Raw genomic sequence first — 19104 nt, 5'->3', positions numbered from 1 at the left:
TAATCTTTCATTTTTGGTGTTAAATATTGTACTTAGGAGGTCTAAAATAAGCAAAGCTAACCATCTGCTTTCCAAACTGGAGCAGAGGGGGCTGCAGCCCTGCTCAGAGCTGTGTCTGGGTATTACCTGCTCTCTGTGCTGCTGCTCCTGCCAATGGTATCCAGGGAGAAGGGCTTTTATTCAGAATTATGATACAGGGGGGTTTAAACACTTCAGCTCTTGGGCTGAAAATACAGTGCTGGCAGTTGGAAAGTGTCTCTTTGCATTCCTACAGCACAAGGGCTTAGTTTACCAACAAGCTGAGGAAAAATAAACAGAGCTGTGTATTCCCAAGATTCTCACTTTCCCCAACACCCACTCCCCTTCTTCTCCTAAATGTACCACACCTGCATTTTCAAATAACCTTTCTTGCCATTTAGGAAACTGAAAGTATTGATAGTGTTGTTCTATTAAAGAAAAGGCATTCAAGGCTGAAGCACTCATGAAAAACGGAGAGTGCAGCAGTGGGTTTTAAAGACAGTGTTGTGATTTCTGGGTTTCTGCAGGCCCAGTGTTTTGACACATGACTAGATGGCTTAGAAATCTGGTGTTTGTTTCAGACAGGAATGCATCTTGATGGAGAAACCAAATGCTCTCACTTACACACTCTCTTTGGGGAAGGACTGCCAGAGGGAAGGCTTTCCTTTTTGTATTGTTTGTATTTACCTGGTGTAAAAACATCAGTTCAATGATAAAGGCTGCAACAAAAATGCAAAGCCATGGGAAACACAGACATCTCCTCCTTCTTGTGCAACTGAGCTCATCACCAAGCTGCCAACCTGCATTTCAGCTGCATCTCTAAACACATTTTAATTAAATTATAACTCAAATTATTTTGAAATAAGCAACAAAGAACAATTGAGGCAGAATTAGTTATGAATAATCAGCCCCCAATAAAGCCCTAGAATTTAGTGTTGTTCTTTACCCTCCTAAGGAAGCCATGTGTTTCCATCACTTCTTCACCTGCTTTTATAAAGCAGCTGATGAAATTACCACTCAGAGGTAATTTTATCTCTCTGCCCTCTTGATGCTGATGAAATCTGGCCTTCTGAAGGACATTATCACTGAGCTAATCTATGCAATGTAGTGCTTCACAACATATTTCTAATTACATCAGGAATTATCTTACAGAAGTCCCTGAACTTTAAATGTGATTTTCTGATCAAACCAAATCCCTTTTGGCCATTGTTCTGTTGTTTCCTCACACTCCTTGTCCTGCCTGTACCAACCTGTTGTTTCTCTGGGGGACAGTCAGAGCACAAGGTGCTTGGCACAGGGACTGGCTCTTGTTCAGAGGGTTTAATTTGGTTTATCTAAACCCTGAGGTTGGAGTTTACCACTGAACATGTCAGAGTGACCCAAGGGATGTGTTCTGGTAAGGGCACAGGGCTTGGCCAACCCAATCTCTGCTGCTAAATCACAGAATCACAGAATGGATTGGGTTGGAAAAGACCTCCGAGATCAGCAAGTCCAACCCTTGATCCAACCCCACTGTGATCACCAGCCCAGGGCACGGAGTGCCCTGGGCTGGTGATCACAGTGGGGTTGGATCAAGACATGGTGGATTCTCACTCATCACAGTGGGGTTGGATCAAGACATGGTGGATTCTCACTCAGTGCCACATCCATAGAATCACAGAATCACAGAATGGATTGGGTTGGAAAAGCCCTCTGAGATCATCAAGTCCAACCCTTGGTCCAACTCCAGTCCCTTTACCAGATCATGGCACTCAGTGCCACGGCCAAGCTCAGTTGAAAAACCTCCAGGGATGGGGAATCCACCCCCTCTCTGGGCAGCCCATTCCAATGCCTGAGCACTCTCTCTGCAAAGAATTTCTTCCTGCTCTCCAACTTCAGTTTCCCCTGGCAGAGCTTGAGCCCATCGTGCCCCCTTGTCCTATTGCTGAGTGCCTGGGAGAAGAGACCAACCCCCACCTGGCCAGAACTTCCCTTCAGGGAGTTCAACTCTGGAGCTTCCACTGCAAACGCTGCAGATCCCTGTGGAATCTGCACTCAAATCTGATGCAATTTTAAAACAAACAGCTTGTTCCATAAACCCTTCATGTCTTTCCTGTGCTCTCCTTGTGGCAGGACCCACCTTGGGAGGGGATTGCTGCTGCTTGGTGGGGTTGGCCGAGTGCTGGTGCCGCAGTGCCCGCGGGATGAACTCGGGGGCCAGAGGGTTCAACACGTAGGTTTTCTTCAACTCCAGGGCCTCCAGCTGGGCTTTGATCTGCTCAAAGGTGATCCCATGAAGGCTTTCATTCTCATGGCACAGGGCAATAAACCTCTCCCAGAATTTCCTGTTAGAAACAGAGGGGAACACTCAATGGCTGTTGTTAAAATTAAAATTTAGCAGAACTTTAAAAGTGAACAGAACCACGTGGCATGTTTGGGTTTTGGGGATGCTCATCTTGCACCCCAAGACATCCACCCTGACCCTGAACACCCCAGCACACTGCAGAGCTGCCCAGACACTCAAAATGCACACACAGGACTGGCCAGTGTCAGATCCCAGCACTGGGTGTGTATCATATTTATTATTAATGTCATGGGCGGGTCCAACTTGGAATTTTTTCCTAGAAAACCAACAATGTTAACAGTTTTGGAAAGGATGTGATTCAAGGAACTTAATAGAGCTTAAACAGTCATGGGGATTATATAGATATTCAGTCCCAGAAGTCAAAAAAACATTCTCTGAATGCAGGCAGATCATTCAGTGCAACAAATACCAAAGGTGAGATACACCCTCAAAACTACTCCTGTCAAACACTTCAGAGCCACATGAAGATTAATATTTGGGGGTTTGCAGAGATCCTTTGAGATCCTCTGGTGGAAAACAAATAAAACCATCGATTTTATTGCATGTCAGATGTTTCTGTAACACAGAGACAGAAAGACAACCATCAGATGACACCCAACTTCTCTGTGCAAATTCTGTTTCCAGCTTTTTGGAGGGGTTATTTAAACCATGTAATAAAAGAGCATTCCTTCCTGTCTTCCCCTTTCTCATGACATGCCTTTCTACTGCTTATAAAAAAGTCTTTATATTGTTAACATCCACAGCAGGCTCTATACAAAAATTGTACATTTTTTCTTAATCTCAAAGGAACCTTTTGGGTGAAGTTACTGAAGCTTAAAAGATACTTTAATAAGGTCTGAAGATGACACTTTAAAAAAAAACAAACCTAACTGAGCTGTCTCTCTCAAAAAAATCAAGAATAATGAAAAAAAGTATTAAAAAGACAATGATCAAGAGTGTGCTTGATTATAACTCATGCTTGTTCACCCTTCAGTAATAAGGTCTGGCCTATAAGCAAACACTATTATTTCCCCCAAACCTGTAATTTTAACAGCAGTGTCACATTTTGCTGAATAGCTGACTGTGGAAAAGAACAAATGTCTGTCTTGCAGGAATTCTGCAACGCTACTGATGTAGGTAAGAATTCCAAGTAGTCTTCCCTGAAAGCCCATTTTCTGTTGTGATTTTACAGAGGCAAAAACCACTTTTTTTAAAATCCAGGATACAAGATGGCCCTTTTTGTGCATTTTGCTCTAAGGCAAACAGATCTTGGAATCACAGAATCATAGAATGGATTGGGTTGGAAAAGCCCTCTGAGATCATCAAGCCCAACCCTTGATCCAACCCCACTGTGATCACCAGCCCAGGGCACGGAGTGCCCTGGGCTGGTGATCACAGTGGGGTTGGATCAAGACGTGGTTGGATCAAGACGTGGTTGGATCAAGACATGGTGGATTCTCACTCAGTGCCACATCCACAGAATCACAGAATCATAGAATGGATTGGGTTGGAAAAGACCTCCCTGATCATCAAATCCAACCCTTGGTCCAACTCCAGTCCCTTTACCAGATCATGGCACTCAGTGCCACGGCCAAGCTCAGGTTAAAAACCTCCAGGGATGGTGAATCCACCCCCTCTCTGGGCAGCCCATTCCAATCCCTGAGCACTCTCTCTGCAAAGAATTTCTTCCTGATCTCCAACTTCAATTTCCCCTGGCAGAGCTTGAGTCCATTGTGCCCCCTTGTCCTATTGCTGAGTGCCTCTTGGAAGGTTTTGAGTGAGGATTAAAACCCCAAATTAAATACTTGGCTGGGATGTTTTAATGGTGGGATTCCCTCTGATTAACGAGCTCAAGCATCAAACTCAGAGCCAATACCACAAACCCCCTGGAACTGGGACACCCCCAGCAGCCCCTGCACACAGGGACACTTGTACTGGGGTGTGAAAACAGGGAATCAAATGGGGCATCAAACAGGGAATCAGACAGGGAATCAGACAGGGAATCAGACAGGGAATCAAATGGGGCATCAAACAAGGAATCAGACAGGGAATCAGACAGGGAATCAGACAGGGAATCAAACAGGGAATCAAACAGGGAATCAAACAGGGAATCAAACAGGGAATCAGACAGGGAATCAAACAGGGAATCAGACAGGGAATCAGACAGGGAATCAGACAGGGAATCAGACAGGGAATCAGACAGGGAATCAGACAGGGAATCAGACAGGGAATCAGACAGGGAATCAGACAGGGAATCAAATGGGGCATCAAACAGGGAGTCAGACAGGGAGTCAGACAGGGAGTCAGACAGGGAGTCAGACAGGGAGTCAGACAGGGAGTCAGACAGGGCGTCAGACAGGGCGTCAGACAGGGCGTCAGACAGGGAGTCAGACAGGGCGTCAGACAGGGCGTCAAACAAGGAATCAAACAAGGAATCAAACAAGGAATCAAACAAGGAATCAAACAAGCAATCAGACTCTGGTGCCTCTTGGTGTGCTCAGCACTGCCAAGGGGTGTCTGCCAGCCCTGCCAGGAGGGCACAGCTCTGCAGGGATCACCCTGGGCACACTTCACAGGGCTCTCCACAACCATCACCACAGGCCTGACTCATTTTGACAGGTATTAGAATATTTATAAAACTCAAGAAACTCTCCAACTTTTTTGAGGTCTGTTTTTGCTAACGAAATGTCACTTCTTCAGGCTTCTGTTGTACTAAAAAAGAACCATCTTCTTCCTTCCCAGCCTTCTGCCTGAGCCCCTCCAGCACTATTTTCAAAGGGTGAATGTTCAATTATTCAGTGAAATAAGACAATGGTGTATTAAAGGCAAAGCTCCAGCTACATCTTAATAAAGTCTCAGTGCTCCTTGTTTCTTAATTATCTTTTTGTTTTATAATTTGGAACAGCTATACATATATCAACAGCTGCTGGTCTTCAAAATGCAAACTCAATCTTTAACTGCCAAGGCTGTAATTCATTTACCTGCTGACAGCCTGTATTTTTATTTTATTAGGTTTTTGCACACCCTGTTTCAGATATTTTGCACTCAGGAGGCCGAGGGCTCTTTCTCCTCATTTCATTACATAAACCAGCTCATGTCTGAAAAGCCCAACCAGGTAAAGTGAACTAAACCCACAGACATTATTTCTCTGCCTGGAAGATGTTCTGAGGCATTTGGAACAGATCTCTGTCCTCATGTACAGATGCCCCAGCAGGGAAGTGCCTCAGCTCAGGTTCTGTGTCATAAATGCAGTAAATAAAGGTTTGGGTTGCACTTGGCTTTTTCACTTCTAACCCTTGAAAAGCACATCCCTTTTCAATCCAGCAGACACTTCTCAGGAAAGTAGAACACAACAGGGATGTAACAACTGACTAACACGTATTTTTAGCTTTATTCTAATAATGTAGTCAGTGCAGTGTTTCCTCTCTTGGAGAAATAAGCTGCAGGGTTTATCTCTGATCATCTCAACATTTCAGCTCCTCCATCAGGAAAAAAAAACCCTTTTGAAGAACAAGAACTTGGTATCCTTAACATCAGTGTTTACATATCTCAGCATTTTCCACATCTCTTCATTTAGGTCTAAAAAATTAAATTCACTGAAAGCTTAATCAGTTTTTTCCAAGTGTCATGAAGACATATCAAAGCATAAATAATGTTGTTCAAGCCTTCTGCCATCCTACAACCAGCATAATATACAACTTCAAAATACATTAGATCAGAATTTTTAACTTCAAATTATACATTACTTTTATTTATTCATAGAATTGTAAAAGGTGTACAAAAAACACTCTACTAGAAAGTAAAATGAAGCATCTTCAATGGTGACTGTCAAGTGAAAATTCAAGCAATACAAACAAGTGAAAAGGCAGTTTATCAATGCCCAGTGCAGGTATCTCATTGCTCTGCAGGCTGTTCCAGCACTTTACTAAACCCAGCAGCCCCAGATAAGCACATTTTTGGTACCCTCAGCCCTGGTTAACCAAGGAACACACACGAAGTACCTGCATCTCCCAATGGAACACAAAGCAATGGGATCTCCCACCACAGCTACCAAGGATTGTGCTCTGGTAATGGCAGTGTTGAGAAGTTTGTAGTTGGACAGAAAACCATAATCCAGGTCTTCTGTGGAGTCCTCCAGCAGCTGCTCTTTCCTCTTGATGGGGGTCTGCTTGTGTTTGCAGGTGTGCCGTGTCCGCACCGTGCTCAGGAACAGCACCCGGAACTGCTTCCCTGCAACGAGACACACCAAGGTCTGAGCAGCTGCTGCTGCCTCTGCCACAGCCACACCTCACACCTGTCCCCTCAGCTGGAGCTGCCCTTCCCAGAACAGCTTTAGGCAAGAGTAATAAGGTTTAAAACTTTTAAAAGATGCACTATAAATAGTATATTCTGTTACAAGAATATTTCCTCTTTAAAAACTTTATTTTTCACTTTGATATTAATCACTCCAGAGCTTTCTGCAATCTCAATTATCTTCACAACAATGCCAGTCTCAGTTGGCTAAAACTTGGCTGTAACAATGCCAAGGTCATGGGTTCAATCCCCTGTGTGGGCCACTGACTTGAGAGTTGGACTCGCTGATCCTTGTGGGTCTGTTCCAGCTCAGAACAGTCTGGGACTCTGTGATTTACTCAGCCAATAAGAAATCTTGAGTTTATTTTACTTTACACAAAAGTTCTGGACATTCTCGATTCGTATTTTAAAATTTTTCAAATATACCAATATCTACCATGAAAAACCAGAGCAAACCACTCACTGTCACTCAGTTACTTTATTATCTGCCTCTGTTTATTCCTGACTAAAAGTGCAACCTGGCAACAGGCTATGCCTACACAAAATTCCTGTTATCAATGTGATTCCAGGAAGAAATACCTAAATCTCTGGATTCCTTTCTACAGTTCATCCCACAGATGCAAAAAATCAGTGAAACATTTTGAGGCTAAAGCCTTGTTACATTTTTATTTGGAACTCCGGCCCTCTCCTTATGTTAAAAACTATCAGTTCTCATATTTTTCACTCAGTTATTTTTTAAGCAAGCTTGAACCTCATTTTGAAAAGAGAGAAATCTCACATCTTTATTACTTTGGTAGCCAGTGTTGCAACAGCACCTGTGGCACAGCTCTGCTTGGAGCAGGATTGTTTTACTAAGTCTGAATTAACTTCCCAGTTAATTAACGTCCCAGTTTTCCCTTCCTTGGCCTCCTCTGAGCCAGAGAACTGCTGGACCCCTCAAGAAAATGGATTTTATCCCTTCTCCATAAAATCATATGATCTTTACTAATTTTTAATCAGAGCTGTACTAACTTTGTATTTTATGTTCATTTTAATTTTAGCTTGTACCTAAGTCTGTCAGCTCTCTTAGCCATGCAGAGCTCTAGGCAAAGAGGAATTTAACCCTGTTGCTGTAAGATGAACTTTAAGAAATAAACCAAAACCCCTGTTTAGATGAGAGGCTGAGCTGGAAGAAATAAATCAGCACACCTGTCCAGGTTAGAGGCCTGAAGCTGTACCATTGCTTAGTTAAAGGACATACAGAGGTGCAGAGGTAAGAGCAGCCCATTGGAGCTGTTCAGTCACCCAGAATATCCTGCTTAACTTTGGGGAGGGGTTGTCACTTGTCACTGAGTATATAAACCTGGAAACACAGAGGTCTTGTGGAACATCCTTTGGTGGAATTATCCCCCATGTTCCCAGAGCTGAATAAAAGGAAGAATTTTGTTCTATTCTACTGGACTGGATTGTTTCCTTAAATCACTCTAGATTAGAGGCTGAGCTGGAAGAAATAAATCAGCAAACCTGTCCAGGTTAGAGGCCTGAAGCTGTAACATTGCTTAGTTAGAGGAAATACAGAGCAGCAGAGGTAAGAGCAGCCCATTGGAGCTGTTCAGTCACACAAAATATCCTGCTTAACTTTGGGGAGGGTGTTGGTTTCAGCTGTAACTCAGTATATAAACCTGGAAACACAAAAGATTTGTTGACCATATATTTGGTGGGGTCACTCCCCATGTTCCCAGCACTGAATAAAAGGAAGGATTTTGTTCTGTTCTGTTGGATTGGATTGTTTCCTCAAATCACCCTATAAGAAGTAAATTGTTGACCATATATTTGGTGGAGTCACCCCCCATGTTCCCAGCACTGAATAAAAGGAAGGATTTTGTTCTGTTCTGTTGGATTGGATTGTTTCCTCAAATCACCCTATAAGAAGTAAATTGTTGACCATATATTTGGTGGAGTCACCCCCCCGTTCCCAGCACTGAGTTAAAGGAAGGATTTTGTTCTGTTCTGTTGGACTGGATTGTTTCCTTCAATCACCCTGTAAGAAGTAAATCAGCAAACCTGTCCAGGTTAGAGGCCTGAAGCTGTAACATTGCTTAGTTAAAGGAAATACAGAGCAGCAGAGATAAGAGCAGCCCATTGGAGCTGTTCAGTCACCCAAAATTGCTTAACTGTGGGAAGGGAGTTTCAGCTGTAACTCAGGATATAAACCTGGGAACACAAAAGATTTGTTGCCCATGCCTTCGGTGGGTTCCCCAGCACTGAATAAAAGGCAGGACTGTGCTGTGTCCCACTGGGTTGGATGCTGCCCCTGCCCCTCACCCTGCACGTTGAGCACCCTCTCCACGCTGACGTCCGACAGCCTCTTCTTGCGCAGCTCGGCGCGGATCCGGAACACCTGGTCGGCGTAGGGCGTCACCACCCCGATGCTGCCGTCGTCCAGCTTGCCCCAGGCCACGGGCCACTTCCTCCTCAGCTCCTCCACACGCTCCACCACCTCAAACACCTGCAAACAAAGGCAGCAGGCTTAAAAGTACAGTCTGTTCTTTGAGATGGAAAGGGAATTGGAATTTTAAAGCACTTACAGGACACAGTATTACACTAGAACAGTTTTGTGTTCTACAGTGGGCAAGAGATTGAGGGGCTGGAGCGGGGCCAGAGAAGAGCAACGAGGCTGGAGAAGGGACTGGAGCACAAGTGCTGTGGGGAGAGGCTGAGGGAGCTGGGGGTGTTCAGCCTGGAGAAGAGGAGGCTCAGAGGTGACCTCAGCACTGTCTGGAACTGCCTGAAGGGAAGTTCTGGCCAGGTGGGGGTTGGTCTCTTCTCCCAGGCACTCAGCAATAGGACAAGGGGGCACGATGGGCTCAAGCTCTGCCAGGGCAGGTTTAGGTTGGATATCAGAAAACAATTCTGTCCAGAGAGAGTGCTCAGGGACTGGAATGGGCTGCCCAGAGAGGGGGTGGATTCCCCATCCCTGGAGGATTTTCACCTGAGCTTGGCCGTGGCACTGAGTGCCATGATCTGGTAAAGGGACTGGAGTTGGACCAAGGGTTGGACTTGATGATCTCGGAGGGCTTTTCCAACCCAATCCATTCAATGATTCTTAAAATATCACATATTAAAATAATGTGTTTACTCCACTGTACGTACCCTTTTGGTATCTTGAAATGTCATCTTTAAAGTACTAACTTGAAAATTATATTAATAATCTTAATTTTCATTCTTATGAAAATGTCAAGTACAGCAGAACCAGCCTTCCCATACTTGATGTAATTTCCCTCAGTAAATCTGCTGCCTAAATACAGATTATTGTAGTTTTATTCTGGATTTTATGTATGTCATCTTAGAACCTGTTAACTCCAAAAAGAGAGTCCATATACCAGAGCACAGTCACTTCCCATTCCAAAGGGTATCACTGGGAATTCCACATTATTCACACACTGCCAGTTCCCCTCAATGAAAGACCATGCAAAGTGCTACCTGAGAAGACTAATGTGTAATAAAACCTGAAAAGCCCTTCCTGTGAGCACACAGGCTCAAAGTCTCCTCCTGCTGCAGCAGCTCCTTTCAACACCCCACACAGAGGGACTGCACCACACAGCTTCCTTTTCTTTGTTTTTTTTTAATTTCCATTCAATATGTCACTCAATAAATATTTCTCCAGCTATTTAAAGCAATCTAATTGATGATGCAGTTTTCCTTCAGCAGCACAAATGCCAGCTCAGCCTCTTAAAGCTAAAAACAATATCTGTTCATTCTTAAAAAGTCACAAGTAGTTTCTTTTGGGTAATTTTAGATGGCAGTGAAAATATGTGGCTGTTTTGGAGCAACTTTTTGTGAGATAAATTGTATATAAAAACCAGGTAGAATAAACTTTGATATCTATGAAAACCACAGCACAAAAATAATGATTTTTGTAGGTATCCTGGCAAGCTCCTCTGAAGGCACAAAGCCCTTGGGTATGTATTTGAAGTTAACACCACAGGGAGATTTTAGAACTAAGACTAAAAAGGGCAAGTGTATTTTGCAGATTAATTGCTAATATGGGCCCCAGTGAACCATGAGATGCCCCAATGCAAATGGCCATTAAGGGTCAAACAGCAGGATCTGCCTCATCATCCAAGCCCAGTTTGGCTGTTGGGGTTTCTGCAGCCACTGCCCTTCATTTCTGCCTCTGGCCATTAATGACTCACACTTTTTTTGGTCACTGAAGATATTTTTAGGTCTTTTACAACTTTTTTTTTAATGACAAAGTAATCCAAGTAGATTAATGAAAGTGGTCAGGGTTTGTTTTTTTCAGTGATGTGTCCAGAAGTCACTGAAGCTTCTGATTTTAGTAGGTATTTTAATACATCAAAGAATGTATTAAGTGCAGCATAACAACAACAAACAGGTTTAAAATTGGGCATCAGATGAAACACACCAAGATCAACAAGGGAAAACAACTCATAACAAGAACTGCTGCTAAACTGCAGCCCAGTAAGTTAAAATTCCTCCTAAGCTGAAGAAAATTTGTGATATTTCTATGATTTTCTCTCCCTGCCCTGACTGGAAAAAGGCACCTTTCCATTACAAGAATTATTATCAGGTCAAGGATGGGAAGTGGGTGTTGCTGCATCTGTTTGTGGTTTGATTTTGTGAGTTTGGATTGTTGGGTTTTTTTAAATACAAAGGAGGAAATGAGATAGAAAATCATTTTTGAAGAACACAAGTAAATCTCTGTGAAACAAACATATGGAGAGTAAGTTCTCACCTAAAAAGGTCTCATCTCCCATGATCAGTTCAACACTGATCCCAAACATATTAAAGCAAATATGAAATGTTACTCCAGAGGAGTCTCATCTGAGTGGGAACATTTCTACAACAGTCAGAGAAATCTGAGTTTTATTTCAAATTGCAGTTACTCTCAGTTGCTAAGATACATCTATCAGAATGTCACACCAGCAAAGACATCCTGAAGAATGAGCCTGAGAGAACAATATGCAGCTCACAATTTGCAAAGGCAAAAAGGGGATAAATTAGTGGAAATGTTTACTACCATTGCAACTTTCACCACATCATGTTTAGCAAACTCCTCCTAGGAGAGGACAGTTTATGTCTTCCACCTGCAGTAAATTTGGGGGGAGCCTTAAGGAAACCATCAAGAATAAAGCCAAAGAGTTACCTCTGCATTATTGTAAAAAGCTGTACTGTTTTTTTCTTGCACATCTTCCCCACGTGCTGTGAAGAAAGTCAGAGGGTAGAAATCTTTGTGTGCTGGCTGCTTCCCACTTGCCATCAGTTTGCCTTCATAGAAAAGCTCAGATGTGTAACTGTAACAAGGCAAAACAGGATAAAACGTGGAGTCTACACATGAGCTCACTGAAAAAATATGCAAATCTCACTGATAAAATATGCAACCACAAAATACTTCAGAAGGGAAACAGAACCACTAATTACTATACAGCATCTTCAAGTGGTTTCTCTGAACTGGTATTTCCACACTACAGACAGAGCAGAAGGCACTAAAAATATGCTTTTCCAACAGTTTTTCTACAAAGGCTGTTTTTCCTTCTAATCTAAAGCTTGACAAAGTTATGAACATTCTCACTGATGTTTCACTCAGAGTTCTGGTGGCTGCAAACTGGGCAAGGAGAACACTTGCTGCCTGGCATGGGTTACTGCCCAGATGAGCCAGTGAAGAGTTACTGAATTTGGAACATAAATTTACTACAGATTTTGTGTGTACTGAGCAGGACACAAGCCAAGAGTTGAGTTTTCAAGCAACCTTTTCCTCTGTGGCTTCCACTGCAGGCCAATCTATGCTGCTGGACATCAGAAACACAAGCAGGGCACAGTTCCTCTGCTGGCAGCAGCCACTCCAGAGCTGGCTGACTGGAAAAGAGATGAGGCAAGAACTGCTTTGATGGTGAAAAGCAGGAGGGAAGAAGGCAGACTGAATGGAGTGAGGGGCTGGAGCAGGGCCAGAGAAGAGCAGCGAGGCTGGAGAAGGGACTGGATGTGGCACTGAGTGTCCTCTTAAACACCTCCAGGGACAGAGAATCCACCATGTCTTGATCCAACCCCACTGTGATCACCAGCCCAGGGCACAGAGTGCCAGAGTGATCACAGTGGGGTTGGATCAAGGGTTGGACTTGGTGATCTCAGAGGTCTCTTCCAACCCAACTGAGAAGAGAAGAGCAAGGAGGCTGGAGAAGGGACTGGAGCACAAGTGCTGTGGGGAGAGGCTGAGGGAGCTGGGGGTGTTCAGCCTGGAGAAGAGGAGGCTCAGAGGTGACCTCAGCACTCTCTACAACTACATGAAAGGATGTTGTACCCAGGTGGGGATTGGTCTCTTCTCTCAGGCAACCAGCAGGAGAACAAGAGGGCAGGGGCTCAAGCTCTGCCAGGGGAGGTTTAGGTTGGGTATCAAGAAAAAACTCTTTACAGAGAGAGTGCTCAGGCATTGGAATGGGCTGCCCACAGAGGGGGTGGATTCTCCGACCCTGGAGGTGTTTAAGGTGAGACTGGACGTGGCACTGAGTGCCATGATCTGGTGATCACAGTGGGGCTGGATCAAGGGTTGGACTTGATGATCTCGAGGTCTCTTCCAACCCAACTGATTCTGTGATTTTATGAAAAAGGCAGCAAGAAGAGGCTGCAGGTTGCCACTGGTAGCACTCTAAGCCCTGCAGACTATTGCATGCCCAACAGAGCATTGTACTGCCTTACAGTGAATGGTGAATTCTGGTACAATCCAACTTCTCAAAGCTCAGCCTCCAACCTCAGTGTTCTTTGGAACATCACTCAGTGCTGCAGGACCTGAACACAGCCTGACAAGGAGACAGCAGCTGCAAAGCAGACTGAACTCAGGGCTTGTTCTGCCTTTAATTTCTCCTGGTGTCTGTATTTCAGTGAGGTTGGGATGATGAATGAGCTCTCCAGGAACCATCATCCTATACTCACTCCTGTCTTAAGTGTCATGGTCCCATTTGTCAGGGGAAATTCCACATTGGACAGAAAAGTAGACTTGAGCCAGTTCCTAAAGGACCACCCTGAGTGCTCAGCTGGTTCCACTTCCCACAGCAGCACTTCCCAGTGGGACTGGGCACACTGGACTCTCAGCAGACCAGCCCTGGTGGTGCCCCTGCAGTTCTCACCTCAGTGTTCACCACAGTGGGTCCTTCTAGGAACTCACTGTCTGAACTCCAAGTGCTGAAGTGAAATTTCATGGTCTTTCTGAGGCAAATGTCGTGGAAGGGATCTCTAAACAAAAGCTGAAACAATCCCTTCCTTTTCAAATGTTCTCTCATTTCAAACTCACAGTTCCAAGAAATGTGTAAGAAATGCAGCATCACTGAGTCTATAATTACAGAGTCCACAAAGTGAAGACAGATCAAGCTATGTAAGAAAATACTTCACGTTCTCACTTTTGATTCCCCAGAGCACTTAAATATTTCTGCTTTTGCTTTGAACACAGTGATAACCTAATTAGCCTGACTGGATACCAACATAATATTCCTCAGTACATATTTGAGCCAGGATTTAAACTTTAGCATTTTTCCCCATGACTGCATTTCTTCTTTCTAGCACAGCTCACGGATGAGCTCATTGCACTGGCAGCCATTAGTTTATCACAGCAGAAAAATGCAAACCCACTGATTAATGTGTCTTGAAAGAAGTTACAAAGGATGTCAACAGTAAAGAAACACACTGAAAATGTGACCTATTTCCTCCTGCTCACAGTTGCACATCCATATGTTCCTTGCACTGCCCACAGCTTGCCATTCCAGGATAATCCACCCCAGTGAATGTACAATTGTGAAATGGCTCAAAGAAACACAGAGCCTGTAAAATACAGTGTATGATGGGTAAAAAGGGAAGGCTAAAAAGGAAAGGTTAGCTCTGTGTTGGTTTAGTGTGCAAGTCCTGCATCCCACCTGAACGAGCCACACAACCAACTGGCTTCTCGTACTGGTTTGCCCCATGGCTTCCTCAGTAACCACTGTATCTAAGGAGGTTCCAAATATTCCACGTGTCTTCCACATAGCAGGGGGGGAGTGGTTTGGGCTTTCCTTCCTCTGCCAGGGGAGCTCGTGGGTGTTGGAGTCTGATCCCTCCAGCTGTTGGTGGTTCTTTGTCCTGGGTGAGATTGTTTCATGCTTGTTCCCCTTCCTTGAGGTTTCTAATTGTGTTTGTCTGATTCATTTGTTTCTTTTGGTTTGGTTTTGTTTTCTTCTCAATTTTCCAGGGTCTCAGTCCCCTTTTTCCCTTTTCCCTGTCCCCTGGGGGTGGGATCCTACCTACTGTGTATACAGTGTGGTTGTAAATGCTAGAAAATATAATTTATTCTTTTTATTCAGTTCAGTTTCTTTTGAGTGCATTTCTTTTCAGTTCTTTTCCCTTTCCTTTGCTGGGAAAGTTCTGGGAGGGGGAAGGAGGGGTCAGTCCAGGGTTGGCAACAGCCAGGCCAAACCTGCGACACTTCTGTTCTACCAGACCAAACTCCTAACGAGGAATCACTTCACTAATTAACTTGGAAACAACCAAGATTTCATCACAGAGGCACTTGAGCTGTGCTTGGCTGTCCTTGGGCTCTCTGCCAGCAGTTAAAGGACACGTGATACAGTGAAAAAGTTCACACCTACTTGATGATTGCTTCATGGGAGCGATAGTTCTCACAGAGCAGGATGCGGCACGGGAACTCGGCCGGGTAGTGCTCGTACAGCCGGTCCAGCAGCGACACGTGCAGGTTCCTCTCCCTGGCAAATTCACTGTAGACAAAAGGACTGAGCTGTAATAGACACACACACACAAAGAAAACGTAACTAAGGATGTGGACTCGGAATTTCATGCTCCCAACATCAGTATTTTGCATCAAATCAAGAACAAAACCTCACTTTTGCTGCACAGCCCGAGCTGGAGGACAGACCGTGGCTATTCCACAGAAATGCCCATTCCTACCCCAAAAGTGACCAAAGACCAGCATGGTCTAACAGGAATAACAAAACATTCAATAACTATGCAAAGAGAAGAGCCCTTACATCTAAGCTTAACACCCCAATCTGTGTTTTGAATGAGATTACACCACTACTCTGACAACCACTTTACAATTGAGCTACTACTGCAAATAATACAGATCAGAAAATGAAGACATTTTAACACAATTTAAAAAGCTAAAGAGAATGTTGTTGAAAAAGCAAAACCCCAAGTGACCCAGTTACTGTTACACTAAACTACTACTGGGCTTGTTTAACAATAAGCCCACCATCTATTAGAGCAGGAAAAACAGAACCAGAGATGATGAAAGAGATTTTTAAAAGGAAATTTCAAAATGTAGAAATGAAGCCAATGTATTTTGTCATTCTGAATACACATTATTCAGATTCTGAGGCTGAGCTTCACTTCAGCTAAACAGTATTTTTGAGGTGTAAATACAGGACACCTGATGAGTCTCTGTGAGAACCTGAGCTACAGAGGAACCTGAGACAAACAGGCCAAAGCTTCACCCCCTCAGCTGGGCTGGGGAGACCAAGCCTGAAGGGGCAAGAATTTCAGCCTCCTGGAAAGCACTTTTGAGATCTGTGTTTAACAAGCACTACCCCAGTCCTTGGGATTCCTGACATCATGGCTTGAAAATGATCTGCAGTATTAAATCACAGGTGGCAACACCAAGTTTGTCACTGCACCAACAGCCACTCCCCTGCTGGTGTGAAATGCTTCCAGAACTAAAGCCAAAGGTATAAAAGCAAATAAATCTGGCCTGAATCAATAGAGCAAGGAGAGCTGACTTTCCCAAGCATGCAAAATGACAGCCACAATCAGAGCTTTGAACCCTCCAAGCCCAGCAGCTCCCAGCACATCACAGGGACACAAAGGCACTGGCCAGGTCCAGTTCCCTATTTCTTACTGTCCAAACCCTCACCACATCATGATGCTTCTAGTAAAAATTTAACAGGAGTTGTCCAAGTCATAGTACAGACACTCCATGTCCTTGAACTCTTTCAGAAATCAACAGGGAATACCATAAACTCCTGACTGTAATAACTATCCCATATCTTATCCAAATAAGCTCCCTTGAATTTTGTTTGGTTTCCCCATCTTGGAGCAGCTCAGTAATTTAAATATATAAATACAAATATTACATAGATAGATCTGTGCACTTTATACTCCAAAATTCCACAGCTCTTACCTGCATGTGGTCTCCAGCCAAGACAATCCTGGTGTTTTTATTAGCCAGGGCTAGAGGCATAATAGTTTCACACTCCATGGCTTGAGCAGCTTCATCCAACAGAATGTGTGTAAAAAACCCTGTAACACAGAGATAGCAGCAAATAAATGAAACCTGAAACATGACAAAATAAACACTGATAACCAAACAAGAAACTGAACTTAACCTTCTGTGCTCTGATAGCACCCAAAAAATAACACAAAAAATGGAACTTAGTGTTCTGTATTCTGACAGCATCCAAAACTTGGGAAAAAAATGGTTTACACAAATTAATTACTATGACTACAATAAACCACATGAAGGATTTTCAGACCCATCAAATGACCAACAGTGGTCACCTGACTGGCAGTGACATTGGCAGGAGCCCACAAATCTGCCTCTTCCTTCTCATATACATGGAATTAAATGTGTTTTACCAAGAAGAAATGTCTCTTGGCAAACCTCCCTCAGAGGTTTCTCAAATCTCAAAGTCTTTTCACCACCATGAGACTTGAAGAGCTTTGGACAAGGACAAGAACAAGGATTTCTTCATGTACTTGAGTCCTGTTAACTACATTTTATACACTGAATTTCCCATTAAAATCACACACATACCTGAGCATTTTGCTGGTTATGGGCTTAAAAGGAATGTTGGGGGGGAAAAAGGAACAGAAGTTGAAGGAAAATTTAAATTCAATCTCACAGTAACATTGGACCAAGGGATGGGTGGGTGGGTGGGAATCTCTGCACTGGAGAACATGCACTTGTTAAAAACTGGCCACTGCAGACCTGGATTTCATGACATGGAAGTTCAGGAGAGGTGCAGAAGTGGGTTTCTACATTGATCTCTGTGATACATTGATCTCTGTGATACATTGATCTCTGTGATACATTGATCTCTGTGATACATTGATCTCTGTGATACATTAATATCTGTGATACATTAAGGTTTAAGGCAAAGTATTAGAAGACTTAGAGCACCATCCAATTAGGAGGACATACATAAAAATGCAGCAATGCTCTTTAGAAAAGAGGAGTTTCATACAGCTGCACACCCATTACTGTGGCATGACTGTACACAGCTCGTTGCCAAATAAAGCAGCTTTTTCTGTCTGGAGACCTGAAAATATTTACCATAAATTCCATATTCGTTTTCACTGTTGCAACAAATGCCTAAACACAAACATAAAAAACTGATCTGAACAAGCTCTGCACAGAAATTCCATGTTCTCCAAAAAGCAGATGGGTTTCATTTGCAGATCATGAAAACAACAAACCCTGAGCAGCCTCTGCCCCAAAACCTCAGTCTGATGTGCTGCAGTTTAGAAAACAACCCTGAATGTATCAGGGTAACACAGCACGGAGCTTGTGGGGGGGAGCTGTTTGCAAAGCTGAACAATTCATAAAACAGGGGGAAAGCTCTCTGTGTATTCAGGCTTACATGCTCCACTGAGTAATGACCTTAATGAGCAGAATATTCTAAGTCAGAATCTCAAACAGAATTTCCCTCCTGGATCTCAGAAACACCAAATCATACACAGTATTGCTCCTTTATTTAATTCTTTTTAAATAAGGAAAAGAAAGAATATGCGAAAGGTTAATTTGAATGCCAGCAGTTTAATGCTTTGTAATAAACATTTATTCATTAAAAAAACCCAAAAGAGCATTTTAAGATGATCATTGTTTACTTTATTTGTTAACAGATGCAAGAAGTGGGTAAGGAAGGAACCCCAGGAAGAGGAAGGTATTTCTCAAGCAGGAACATTCTTGCTCAGAGGTTACTTTACCTGGTTCAAGGTCCAGCTGACACAGATACTGTGATGTGTTTAAAGTAACAACTACCACTCTCTGCTTTAGAATGTCCTCCTTCTGGGGCATCTGGAAGGTGGAATGTGTGCTTGAGATCAGACAGTACTGATGCACAACTGGGTGCACAGTTTTCACCCAGCGGTTTCGGAAATATACCCTGAAAAAGGAAAAGGGCTCGTTTTCCACAGGGTTTGGGCACAGCCACAGCCTAAGAGTTCACATATTCTGCTTTCTGCTAAATAAATATCATCTTCAAGAAGCAAAGCATCACCACTGTGCAGAATTACAGGCTAAAATATGCTGGATTTCCCTTCCATTCTTTGCTGCAGTGCAATTCATACACAGAAATAGTTAGCAAGGATTAATTCACATATGGAAAGCTGTCAATTCCTCACATATTTAATTTCTGTGACCCTCACACCAGTGTCTGCTTCACTTCAAACTAGCAATAAACTCATTTTAAAGAAGCATTTCCTCAGCTGAACTGTAA

General features: G+C 43.4%; 1 protein-coding gene across 4 annotated transcripts in view; it reads right to left on the bottom strand.

Annotated features, from left to right (window-relative positions):
- The window catches only part of HELZ (helicase with zinc finger), a 91408-nt gene that overhangs the window by 18109 nt on the left and 54195 nt on the right, over window positions 1-19104 (bottom strand). For all 4 annotated transcript variants that reach the window (XM_071573511.1, XM_071573513.1, XM_071573514.1 and 1 more), the window contains 7 exons: window positions 18593-18771; window positions 16788-16906; window positions 15244-15389; window positions 11781-11928; window positions 8939-9122; window positions 6343-6571; window positions 2138-2342 (listed from right to left, as the gene is read on the bottom strand). In XM_071573511.1, the coding sequence (XP_071429612.1) occupies window positions 2138-2342; window positions 6343-6571; window positions 8939-9122; window positions 11781-11928; window positions 15244-15389; window positions 16788-16906; window positions 18593-18771 (1210 nt within the window). The remainder of the gene's footprint in view (window positions 1-2137; window positions 2343-6342; window positions 6572-8938; window positions 9123-11780; window positions 11929-15243; window positions 15390-16787; window positions 16907-18592; window positions 18772-19104) is intronic.

Source organism: Pithys albifrons, chromosome 19 (assembly GCF_047495875.1).
Source record: "Pithys albifrons albifrons isolate INPA30051 chromosome 19, PitAlb_v1, whole genome shotgun sequence".
NCBI lineage: Eukaryota > Metazoa > Chordata > Aves > Passeriformes > Thamnophilidae > Pithys > Pithys albifrons.
The sequence above is the reverse complement of the archived record's forward strand: the minus strand, read 5'-3'. Positions and strand labels throughout refer to the sequence as shown.